The 13728-nt window shown below is 35.9% G+C and overlaps 1 protein-coding gene across 1 annotated transcript; it reads right to left on the bottom strand.

The window, feature by feature from the left end:
* Positions 1-1829: 1829 nt before the first annotated feature.
* On the bottom strand, positions 1830-2549 carry LOC308352408 (uncharacterized protein). The gene has a single exon (XM_080818666.1). It carries the CDS (start codon positions 2487-2489, stop codon positions 2160-2162), a length of 330 nt encoding a protein of 109 aa, XP_080674792.1. The 5' UTR covers positions 2490-2549; the 3' UTR covers positions 1830-2159.
* Between the last annotated feature and the right edge of the window lie 11179 nt (positions 2550-13728).

Below are 13728 nucleotides of genomic sequence, written 5' to 3'. Positions count from 1 at the left end.
CATGGAAAACCATAACCAAAAAGAGTCTTGGCTTGTGACCCTACATCCAAGGCATCACTTGTGTCCAACTGTTATGACTTACCAAGCAAGCCAAAATAGTTGTAAAACCCACTATTTCTTTAGATGCACAAGCATAGATCAACTAATTTCTATTTAATATTAAAGAAAAATTCTAAGCTTCAAAAATAAAGTAAAGAAGAAAGACAAGTCTTCACACAGGTGTACATGGAGGAAAATATGCTCTCTTTGGGGTTTGATATTTCCAGGGATCTTAATTCCTTCTCGAGAGGTCAACAATTTTGAAATTGAATCTGACAACCTGCTCTGTGAATTGGGGCCTATCCATTACCTTAAATACAACCTTGAACTCATTCATGTCCAAGATCGAAAAATCACATTTCAAGAAAAAAATAATTGATAAGTTTAAAGACACGAGTCTCAGACACACACGAGTGTGCACACACGTGCATGCACACACACACACTCTCACTAGTGGAAAAAGCAAACAACTGCAGCTACAACTGTGAAACCACACACCGGACAGGGAAGGAACGACTCAGGACAAACAAGTATGGAGGATGCCACCAAACAGCTTTAAACATAAACAAGTAATGGGTGTTAGAGATGGTGTCATCTTTTAAAAATAACTTGTGAAATCATAGCAAGACTTGTTAGGTGGAAAGAGGTTGGGGGTGGTTTGATCCACTTTACCTCATGAGCTGAACAAGCATAAGAAACACTTCTTGCTTACATATGCCCAAACCAAAGACAAGAAAACCAGAATCATGCATCAACACTCATATCTGTTTTTTTTTTTTTCTTTCAAGATTTTATTTAGGGACACCTGGGTGGCTCAGTAGGTTAAGCATCTGCCTTTGGCTCAGGTCGCAATCCCAGGGCCCTGGGACGAAGTCCCACATCAGGTTCCCTGCTCAGGGCGAGTCTGCTGCTCCCTCTCCTTCTCCCCAACTCATGCTCTTCCTCTCTCTTTCGAATGAATAAATACAATCTTTGAAAAAATGATTTTATTTAGATTCAAATTACTTAATATATAGTGTAGCATTAGCTTCAGGGGTAGAATTTAATGATTCATCATTTGCATATAACACCCTGAGCTCATCACCAGTGCCCTCCTTAATGCCCATCACCCATTCAATCTATCCGATCCCACTCACCTTCCCTCCAGCAACCCTCAGTTTATTCCCTATAGTTAAGAGTCTCTTATGGTTTGTCTGCCTCCCTGTTTTTATCTTGTTTTATTTTTCCTTCCAACACTCATATCTTATAAGAAATTTCAATAGATGGAGATTTTGATGCAAAAGCACTTGGAATATATAGTGTTTCCAGGCAATGCTTAACTAAATTGGCAAATACTATCTCGTTTATCTTAACAATAACCCAGCATCACACATTATTACAGCTTAAACAGAGTAGAAAATGACAGCTGCAAAGATTGGTACTTTCTTGATGTCACAAATCAAGGATTTGGTAGAGCAACTGAATTAGAAATATAAAAAGAAGGGGCATCTGGGTGGCTCAGTGGGTTAAGCCTCTGCCTTCAGCTCAGGTCGTGATTGCAGGGTCCCACATTGGGCTCTCTCCTCAGCGGGGAGTCTGCTTCCCCCTTCCTCTCTGCCTTCTTGTGATCTCTCTCTCTCTCTCTCATTCTCTCTGTCAAATAAATAAAATCTTACCAAAAAAAAAAAGAAATATAAAAAATAGATATCCACTAAAGAAGGCAATTATTTCCTTTTATACAAATAATTTTTTAAAAGCTCAAAGCATAGCTATGAATATTAAATGAAAAGAGAACCAATATTTTTATGTTAGATTGAAGAAGTTTATTAGAAAAATGGAGAAAAATAATCTGTATAAAAATCAAAAGGCAGGATCCATGACAACATCACCCAGATGAGACACCTGGCAGGAGCTCACAGGATAATTTTCACATTCTTCTACTTTTCATGAGTTATAACCAGGAAAGGAAAGAGATGTAGTTCAGATGAAGAAAGCACCAAAGTTCAAGTCTTCAGAAAAAGTCACGTCTAACACCTGCGATACAGGATAATCAGCCCCCAACCATGAGGCTCAGAAAGTGTCAGAACTGGTGAATCCCATGTCCAGGTGTGGAAGGTGAGAGTTTCCCATGGCGACCTCAGTTAGTAGCAGCCAAAGCCAGAGCCGCAGCCAGAGCCACATCCGTAGCCACAGAGGGAGCGGGAGCCATAGCCATAGCCACAGCCAGAGCCACAGCCATAGCCACAGCCACAGAGGGAGCGGGAGCCATAGCCGTAGCCACAGCCAGAGCCACAGCCATAGCCACAGCCCAGTCTGCGGAAGCCACAGCCATAGCTGGAGCCGTAGCCACAGCCCAGGCCTCCGTAGCCACAGCCTCCGTAGCCACAGCCTCCGTAGCCACAGCCTCCGTAGCCACAACCTCCGTAGCCGCAGCGTCCATAGCCACAGCCTCCATAGTAGCTGCCACACATGGTGTCGGTTGTTGAGGTTGTTGTTGGGTAGATGAGGAGAGGAGAAGTGTTACCTCACTGTGGTGTGGACATTTCTCCCTGCAGAGACCTTTTATATGCTCCCAGAGTGGGTGTCACCACAACACGTGTCATGTCATTGGCTAATTTTATGATTAATTGCATTAGTTTGTTGTTCCTCAACCATAAGATAAAGCTTCAGAGGTATTAAGGTGATTTACTTTGTTTGGACTTTTTATCCAGTTTAGGGCTTGAATGAGGGGAGACACTCATGCACTCTACACAGTCCTGCCCCAAATTAGACCTTCATTTTAACTACCTATAATCATCCTTATTTCAAAAAAGAATGCAATTGTGAGGGTCTTGGTCCCCAAATAATTATATTATTGTATAGCATTTCACAGAGAATAACATTTCTTTCTATTCATGAGTTTTTCTTCTCTCTTGACCCAAATAATTAATTTCTTCAAGGATTTAATTCCTTTTTCTCTATTGAAAGCATAATGTATCTTTCATGCTCATGATGTTGATAATAATTTAACTCACTAAAGTCAAGGGAAACAGGTCTGAACAAAGTATCTTCTACTTTCCTGTTTATACCAATGAGTTTTATTCTCATTTATGTACAACTTCTACTGAAGGACAAGCAAATACAAGTTATTCTGTGGAATCCAATTTTTATATTTTTTTGTCCTAATTGTATATGCAATGATTAGTAAATATTCTAAGTAACTACCTAATGAGCTTAGCATCACATATTTTTGTTAACAATAAGAGAACTATTTTTTTCTCTAAACGTCAAATCAGTATGCTTTGTGACCTGACATGCTAAGCTCTCCTGCATAACCCTTGAATTACTCCAATCAGTGCAATAGCTCACCCAACAGGATAGCCCAAGAAAAGCAGGAGTAGTTTTGTGTTACAGTTTAAAAACAGACCTCTGTGTCCTTAAGAAAATGCATGTGGGAAGACAGCATTATCTATTCAGCCATGTAGATTTCTGACATTTAATTACAGTTCTCAGGCAAAATATCTTTTTATGCATTTCTTCAAGTAACCTTAGCAGGGTTTATAGAATGGAATTGATGCTGGTTCATATCACAGGGAAGATGGGTTAAGAAGTTAGACACCCTCTGTATTTTAATCTACTCTCTCTGGAGATGTTCAGAATAAGGACACAGGTTTTTCAAAAAATGCAATTCATCTTACATGGTAACTATTTCAAATAAGTCAAAAGAAAATAGCATCTTAATGAAACAGAAAAGAATTTCATTTAATGATCCCATCAACACATTCTTCTACTCAGTGGTCATATGTCTTTGAATGTGCTTTCCACGTGTGTTTCGTGGGAGATGTGTTTTGTAAAGCACCACACTACTGCGAATTTTTAGTTACTACCTGTTGGATCGAGACATTAAAGGCAGAGGATATCCTCACCATGATTTGACATCATGTTCAAATTTTCCATACAGAAAATTGCAATAGACTAAATTCTCACAGTTCAGAGCCTAGTGAACAATAAGTTTTTAGCAAGCACTAGTTGAAATAACATGATTTTTATTCTTCTTCAACAATATTTAAGTTCTTAGATCATTGCTTAAATTTGGTAGACCTGAATTGCATCAGGTAATTAAAAGAGCTATAATTAATCTTGGGTTCTCTGTATTTTATTTAAAAGAATATCGAATACATTGCATTTTGTGCAAACGATGTCTCTAATAACATTTGTTAGAGGTTTTTTTCTCCCTAGATTCTTAATGTGTTTCTTCTGAAGAATTAAATTGTTCTCCTTGATCATAGCAATGAGAGCTTCGCACGGCATGCCATTCTTTTTTTCCCTATCTTTTCTGGTAGGTGTGCTGTTCTAAATATACTCAATTCTCAAATATATTCCATAATCAAAAATTAAACAAGCTATCTTTCATTCTTCACACTCTTCAGCATAATCCCCACTTCTGTATTCTGCTTCACAACAGAACTTCACAAGTGTATTTCCACAGCAGTATTCTAAGAATCCTTTTTCTCTCTGTTCCTGTGTTTTGGTCTTTCATTTCCACTACTCTCCTGAGTCCCATCTGACAGAGATCATCAGGACCTCAGTCTCACCAGATCTAGAGGTCAAGTATTTTAGTCAGCCTCTCAGCAGCATTCAGATTCACCAGCTTCTCTCTACATTCCTGAAAGGCTCTCCAACCTTTACCTTCATCCTGCCATACACAGTTGGTTGAATTCCAACCTCAGTAGCTTCTCCTTCTCAGTGTCCTTTCTCTTTTCTCCTCAGATTTTACCCTCAACTGTGAGAATGCCTCACTAGCTGTTTACCCCACTTATGGTCTCTAGTCTCCACCTGGACTCCTGTTAGATGAATCACTTTGGACACATTCTCTTCTCCAGTTTCAATTTATATTTCTAATCTTATTGTATATATCTTATATATAACGTTTCATATATTTCCAATCTTAATATATAAATGTGTGTATATATGTATATCTTCATAAATTAATCATCATTAGAAATTTAACAAAACAAAATTAAGTTGATGATTCTTTATATTACTCAAACTTTTTCATTTTTTTTCTTCTAGGTCTCAAAGCATGCCTGGCACAGATCGGATCATGACCCTTCCCTGACCACAATCCTTCAGTGTCTGCCCACATTAGGATGGCTAGGGTATGTACCAGACATGCAATTAAATTTGAATTTCAATATTTGTTTGCTGCATCTGGCAACCCAAAGCTTGGAAAACACAGCTGATATGACCCTGCGTGTCACAGCCTTGACTACATCTATGAGCTCATCTGGTAACCCTATCCCTCTACATTACAATATATAGATCACAGTGGCTTCTCAGCTCTTCAGATGGGCCTGCTTGTTTCCACCTCAAAGTCTCTGCCTTTGAGCTCCTGAAGTAATAGCGAGAATGGCTCATCCTTCTCTCTTTGTTCTCTCAGGGAGGCTTTCCCTGATCATTCAGTCTGAAGTAATCCTTCACCAATAACTCTCCAAGTTTTCCTTAGCTCATCTTGATTTATTATTTACAAAGACTCATCGCAACTAGAAATTATCTATTCAGGGGCGCCTGGGTGGCTCAGTGGGTAAAGCCTCTGCCTTTGGCTCAGGCCATGATCCCAGGGTCCTGGGATCGAGTCCCGCATCCGGGTTCTCTGCTCAGCGGGGAGCCTGCTTCCTCCTCTCTCTCTGCCTGCTTCTCTGCCTACTTGCGATCTTTTGTCTGTCAAATAAATAAATAAAATCTTAAAAAAAAAAAAAAGAAATTATCTATTCACTCAATCTTTGTCTGTCTTGAATTTCCTGTCCCTGCTTAATCTAGAACATAAGCTCCATCACAATAGTGTCCTTGTCTGTCTTATCCATTGCTCTGTCCCAGTGCTCATAATAGTGCCTGGTATTGGGGTGCCTGGGTAGCTCAGTTGGGTAATCATCCAACTCTTGGTTTCTGCTCAGATCAGTCTCAGGGTCATTGGATCAAGGCCCTCATGAGGCATCACACTAGGCTTGGAGCCTACTTGAGATGCTCACCCTTCTTCTCCCTCTACCCCTCCACCCCATGTGTTTTCTCTCTCTCTTTCTCTCTCAAATAAATAAATAAATCTTAAAATAAAAAGGTAGTGCCTAGTATATAATTGGTTCTCAATAAAGTTTGATAAGTGAATTAGAAAATGATCAAATCAATGAAATGAAAGAGTATTTTTATATTTCCTTTAAACATCATATTTTTAATAACTTTAGACCTATAGAAAGTTCCAAAATAGTACAGAAAATTCTTATATACACTTAATGTTCCCTAATGTTAATATCTTTCATAACCATAGTATATTTATCAAGTCAAAGAAATTAACTTTATATGATATTCTTAACTAAACTATAGATTTTATTTCATCATTTTTTTCAATTCATGTCTTTTTTCTGTTCCATAATCCAATTCACACTGCATTTAGTTGTAAGACCTTTTTAGTCTCTTTAACTAGTGACAGTTCCTCTGTCTTTCCTTGGCCTTCATGGCCTTAAAAATTCAAAAGAGTTGTGTGTTTTGTAGAATATTCCCCAGTTTGAGTTTGTCTGAAGTATTATCACATCTAGATTGAGGTTTTACATTTTGAGCAAGAATACCAGAAGAGATGTGTTTTTTTCAGTGCAGCATATCCAGTGGACCATGACATCAATAAATCATTTGAGAGTTTCTGAAATCCATTAAAACTCAAATTTCTAGTAAAGTAAGTCCCTCCTTTTCTATATATTTAGGGTTAATGGGGTCAAACTTCAAGGTCTCTGCCATGGTTTGGGGTCATTTATAAAATTATGGACACATGTAAATGTGAAGTATAAACCAAAGTTAATAACATTGCTCCCCCCAAAAAGATAAAACACATAGTCATTCAGTGTTTACAAGTGAATCCTGGTACCATGTCTCCAGTCCCACATTCTTTCCATCTTTCTCTTTCCTTTGAAACTACCCTTTTGTGCTCAAGGCAGCAAATATGCAGGTATAAGAAGAATGGTATTAAATAAAACTAGAATTTTCAACAGGTAGAATCTGCATGGGTTACATGATGTTATGGTAGCAGTAACACAGTCTAAATTTGGAATCTGGAATAAACAAGTCACCAAAGTAGAAGAATCTCTCATCAAAGGCACATGATTTCATTACAGGCCTCCTGACACATACCGAAGTTGTCTTGGATATATTAGTTATGAGAAATTCTTGAGATGGTTTTAATGCCAATTAGTTTGAAAGATGAATCCAGCAGTGCCTGTGGTTTGCCCCACATTCCACTCAGTTGGTTTATAAGGTCCTGTGTAGATTATAAACTTTAAACTTTAGAAACTGACTCTGTTCTTCTGAGTCTTCTTCTCACACATGAGCTTCTACAGCAACTACTGTGGTGGTCTGAGGTATGGCCATGGAAGCCTGGCATGTGGCTATGGTGGCTATGGATATATCTCTTACCATCCATGCTGGTATGGAAGATTCTGGTCTTCTGGATTCTTCTAAGAAATTCTAGATTGTTGATCTCTTTAGATCATTATCCTGTGAGACACTAAGTATATCTACTCCATTATTTATAATAACAATATTATGGGCTGTTCAAACAATGACAACCAAATCTTAGCTTACAATACCACATCAGAACTTCTTTGATCAATTATCTGGAGTTTCCAACAATTGAAAACAAAAGCCTCAATGTTGTTTTATTAGTAAATGATTAAATATAAGCAACCTTAACCATTTCCATTTGGGAAAATGTCTAAATTCATTTTTCATTGAAATGTACATCATATATATTATATACATTATATAGCACAGCATATATATTATATACATTATATAATATTATATAGCATGTATAATATTATGCTATATTATATACATACACATACTATAGTATATAATATTATAATATAATATAATATGCTACATGATATACATACACATATACTATATAATATTATATAATGTATATAATATTGTGCTATATTATATACATTATATAATATTATATAGTATATGTGTATGTATATAATATAGCATAATATAATATTATGCTATATTATATACATTATATAATATTATATAGTATATATTATTACAAATGCACAGATATATATCTGTATATAATGTCTGTTGCAGTAATGAGTATGTGTCTGTGTATGTGTAAAAGACAGAGGAACAGTTTGGTCACCCTTTGGCTATCTACAGTTGATGATATGGAGGTGTTAGGCCTGACTGATAGCTATATTCAACAGCACATTTGCAAAAGGTGTTTTCATGAGCAGACCCAAAAGCTACTATAACGTAACTTGGTCTTATCAAAGCCTCATCTTCAGTATAGCCAGTGTTTGACTAAAATCATTTATAGAAACAGTACCCCCTTTATTAACACTTCATCCAATTTCATTTTTTCCCTGATGCTCAGCTGTTGAATCTGTGGCTCCAGGCGGCTGTAACTGTTTTCCCCTAAATCATATATTATAGCTGTTTCTTTTTATTCACTGACAAAATATATCCCCAAACTCAATCAATGCATGGTGGCTGCACAGGTAGCTATTCTGCATGTGATTCCCATGTTGACTCTATGTGATTCTATGCTGGCACAGCGAGATGACTGAATTTAAGTCTACTTCACTAAATTTATCACAGAGGTTGATATTTGCCTGCCTTCAAGCCCACAATCTTCTAACATTCATAACAAATCAGGAGCTGAGGTAGACCAAATCCACAAAACACAAGTCTGATCCAAACTATAGGCTGGAAAAAGTAACCTTGATCCTTCCAGCTTGGTTCATGTCCAGTAAAGATGTTCATAATAACATCTCTTTATTAATTCCACTTATTAAGTGTTAATAATGATATCAATAATGATAAAGTATAAGGCAACATTATCTTCTAAACTTTTAGTAACTACTGTTAGAATTAGGGGCTTCTACAACTAATTTAAGATCCGTACAAAATTACTTTCTGAATGGCTATTAAAGTATGAAGTTGGCTAAACTCTTAACCAGTGACAAAATGGATTTTTTTAAGGTATCAAAAGGAAGAAAGAATATAAGTTTATCTGTTTATCCTCCATCAACTGAGAACAGGCAACACATGGTGCTATATCACCCTAATATCTCCAAACATTGACAGGCAGCAAAACTGGAAGGAGAGACACTAAGTAAGTCCCTTTTCTAATAGACTTGGCTTTAGTCCTGCCATAGTGGATAGGAGTCTTAAAAGGCAGGTCAAGAGAGGGCCCTGTCTTACAGTGGTCAAAAAGACCAGAGTGGAAGCCTTGTAGAAGCTGTGACTTTAGACTCAATCCCACCATACTCTAAAAAGTGTCCATCAGATATCAGGCCTTTTTCAAATATATTACATACTTAAAAAAATTCAAGTCTTTGGAAATTGCCCTAAGGAAACAAAACAAATGTAGAAACATTCATTCAAGAAAATAAGCTTAATCAAGGTTTAGTGAGAGTCTTGATCTACTTAAGCTGCAATCTGCTTCTTCCATCCTCTTTCCTCCAGTTAATGTGGCAGAAGCTCAACTCTGGACAGAGGAAGCCACAAAAACAGTACTCCCTCCCTTTGTCAAAGGCTACGTTATCCATCCTATCTGGGCAGGCCGTTAGCATATCTCATGCTCTCTTGTTCTATGTCGTAGTGGCTAAATTCCAAGTGAAAATGGCCAAGAGTTATGTGTTTCCTTTCGTCTACCCAGTTCCCAATTGTAGAGCCAAACTCTACCCATCACCCAACAAGCTAACAATCTTGAGGCCCTATCTTGCTATCTTACTATCTTAAGTAACTCTCTTACTTTCCATTATCCCATGTCACTCATAAGAAGGAGATTTCATCACAAGGGCATCAAGCCTAAAAAACAAGAGACTACTGCCCAAACCCAGTGATTGCTAGTAATGCAGATGTGTCTTTATGAGATAGTAAGCAAGCAACTGTTCCTATCCCCAGTTCTGGAGTTGTTGCTCAGATATTTTACACAAAGCAAGAGGCAAGCCATAAAAACAGAGAGTTCTGAACCTTTTCTCAAATGAACTAGTTTGTTTAGAATAGTGTGTAGGAAATTCAAGCTTAAGCATATGCTTGAAAACAGCAGAGATTTTGAGGATAAGTAATTAAGAGGAACTTTGTTGCTCTGTGATAGCAATAAGCTAAACCATAAGCCAGCTGGTTTTCTCAGAGAACCAGGAGAAAGACAGGTAAGAGGAGCCCTCCTAGGTGTAGGGCAAACCTTAAAGACTGGCCTCAAAATATATACATACTTTCATTGAAAATATATATATATATTTTCATTGCTGGGTAAAGAATTCTATAATATGAAAAACTCTTTTGGTTGATTGTGTTGCTCAGATCATCTGTCTCCAAGTTGTTTTCTTCATACTAGATCTATTAGTTTCTCAGAAGGTGAGCTGAAAATACCCAAGTATAATTGTAAATTTCTCTATCTCTATTTTCAATCCTATTTCTTTTAATTCATATATTTTGAAACTCTGTTGTTTAGTACTCACTTAGAATTGTTATTTCTTCCTGGTGGATTAATCCTTATACCATATGTAATACGTTCCTTTGTCTCTAGTAATTTTCTTTGGTCCAAGGTCTATTTTATCTGGTGTTAATATGACCACCTCCTGCTTTAGTTTATTAATGATTACATGACATAACTTTTTCCATCCATTTACTTGCAGCCTACCTATGTCAATGAATTTGAAGTGAGTTTCTTATAAACGAAATATAGGTAAGTCATGTTGGATTTTGCAATCCACTTTTCCAATCTCTGTCTTTGACTGATGTATTTAGACCATGCACATTCAATTTAATTACTGATATGCTAGCATTTAAGTCTGTCGTTTTATTATTTGTTTTCTATTTGTTTCTTCTAGTTCCTGTTACTCTGTTTATTTTTCTTGCCTTTCTATGTTTTTTGAACATTTTATAGCATTTTTTATTGCATCTTAATTTATTTATGGTATTTTTGAGTGCATATATTTGCATAGCTTTTATAATGCTTCCTCTGGGTATTATAATATGCATATGCAACTTATAACAGTGTACTGGTATCAATATTTATGGCCACAAATGAAGTGTTGGGCATTTACTTTGATTTAGATCCCCTTATCATGTCTACTTTTACTATTATTGCCCTGATTATAGTGTTATAATATTTATTTCAAACACTAAATATGATTTCTAAAACTCATGAGGAGGAAGTTAGTGTATTGTAGGTATTCATATTCCTGTTTTTTTTTTCATTATGCCTTTGTGATGTTTCAAGATCTCTTCCTTTAGCATTTCTTTTCTGTTCAGAGAACTTTTTCAAGTCAATCTTTAAATGTAGATTTGCTAATGGTAAATTATTTTTTTCCTTCTGAGGATTTTTTTATTTCCCCTTCATTCTTGAAAGATAGTTTTGCAAGATGTAAAATACATGGATGACAGTTCTTCTCTTTCACCATTTGAAAACTGCTATGCCATATTTTATTACTCCATTCAGATGACAAAGCAACTGTCATTCAAATTACTGTTATTCTGTAGATAATCTGTTGTGTCTCTCTGGCGACTTTCAAGACTTTTTTCTTTGCCTTTACTTTTCAAATATTTAATTATGATATATTCTAGTGTTTGCTTTATTTTATTTGATCAAAAAATACTCACTGTCAGGTCCTAATGATAACAGAATATGAATTTAAAATTATTAATTATAAGATATATATTATTAAAATATTATATTTCAATGATAAAGAAGGCTTACTCAAGGCTTTTCAGCAATCAAATAATTTACAAAGGATAAAGTATTAAGCTGTTAATCAGACTTTTCAAAAGCTACATTCAAAGACAGGTGGAAGAGAGAACATTTAAAGACTAACTAATAAAAGCTAGTATTAAGTAAAGACTTTATATCTAATGAAGTTGTCTTTCATGTAATAATGTATTAGAACAACAGTTTTCAGCATAGAATAAATCAGGAAATTCTGCACCCAGAAGGCTATACTGAGCAGCAAAATGTTGGAGACATTTAGATTTAGAGATAAATGTGTCTATATACATATAAGTGACTGTGTGTGTGTGTGTGTGTGTGCAGTGATACATATTTAGTGTAATATATAACCAAATCAAACACAGGGATTATATTTGAGGATTAATAATATGTAAATATGTTGTGATGACAAAGTAGTAATAAACCAGGTGAAAGACAAGGGAGTAGCAAGAGATGGAGAGAGAAAAATAACTTAAGCTGCTGTTCTATAGACAACAGTGGAAGTTAAGAATATGAAATAACTAGTATATCACATAATAAAAATGTTGAATAAAAAAAGAGAGAACTTAGCACATTAAATTTGTTATAGATACAAAGATACCCAAGTAACCACTAGGAAAACTGCAAACCATTCCAATACTATTTTTTAAATTTATTTAAGAATATTTAGTTTTGAAACATATCAGTCTTACCAATACATATAAATTGGCTTCATTTATCTAATAAATAAAACATTCTGAATTTGACTCCTGAAGGAAAACATCACTATATGCTGTATGTATAACTAAACAAAATTGATTCAGAATAACAAAAAAAATAGGCATATACAATGGTATCTGTGCAAAATGTCACAAGGAAACATATAAACCTGACATCATCCAAATAGAATTCAGGCCAAAAAGCATTAGCTATGACAAAGAAGAGAGCTTTCGCATGAAAATTCCAAACAAATCACGAGAAATATCTTATATATAACCACATCTTCTTTATCCATTCATCAGTCGAAGGATATTTGGATTTTTTCAATAATTTGGCTATTGTTGATAGTGCTGCCATAAACATTGGGGTGCATGTGTCCCTTCAAATCAGTATTTTTGTATCCTTTGAGCAAATACCTAGTAGTACAAGAGCTGGATTGTAGGGTGGGTCTATTTTTAACTTTTTGAGGAAGCTCCATAGTACTCTGCACAGGGGCTGCCCCAGTTTGCAGTCCCACCAGCTGCGTAAGAGGGTTCCCTTTTCTCTACATCCTTGCAAACACCTGTTGTTTTCTGTGTTGTTAATTTTAGTCATCCTGATGGGTGTGCAGTGATATCTCATTGTGGTTTTGTTTTGCATTTCCCTGATGTTGAGCAACTTTTCATGTGTCTGTTGGCCATCTGTATGCCTTCTTTGGAAAATGTCTATGGATGTCTTCTGCCCATTTTTTAACTGTATGATTTGTGTTTGGGGTGTCAAGTTTCTTAAGTTCTTTATACATTTTGGATACTAACCCTTTATCAAAGACTTTATTTGCAAATATATTCTCCCACTCTGTAGGTTGTCTTTTAGTTTTGTTGGTTGTTCTTCACTGTGCAGAAGCTTTTCGTCTTGATGAATTCCCAATAGTTTTGTTTTCTTTGCCACTGGCAAGATGTTTAAGAGGTTTTACTACCTGTGTTGACCTCCATATTTTGATGGTTTTCTGTCTCATATGTAAGTGTTTTATCCATTTTGAATTTATTTTTGTGTATGGTATAAGATAGTGGCCCAGTTTCATTCTTCTGCATGTTGCTATCCAGTTTTCCTACCACCATTTATTGAAGAGACTCTCTTTTTCCCATTGGATATTCTTTCCTGCTTTGTCAAAGATTATATGGGCATATAGTTTTCTATTCTGGTCCATATTACTCAGCCATAAAAAAGAATGAAATCTTGTTATTTGCAATGACGTGGATGGAGTTAGAGTACAATGTTAACCAAAATAA

This window comes from Martes martes (genome assembly GCF_963455335.1).
Source record: "Martes martes genome assembly, chromosome: 1".
In the NCBI taxonomy this organism is placed as follows: Eukaryota; Metazoa; Chordata; class Mammalia; order Carnivora; family Mustelidae; genus Martes; species Martes martes.
This window is presented reverse-complemented; position numbering and strand designations above follow the sequence as displayed.

What these genes read in the sequence shown, in the direction of transcription:
- LOC308352408 (XM_080818666.1), bottom strand. Translation starts at nt 2,489, where the DNA reads ATGTGTGGCAGCTACTATGGAGGCTGTGGCTATGGACGCTGCGGCTAC.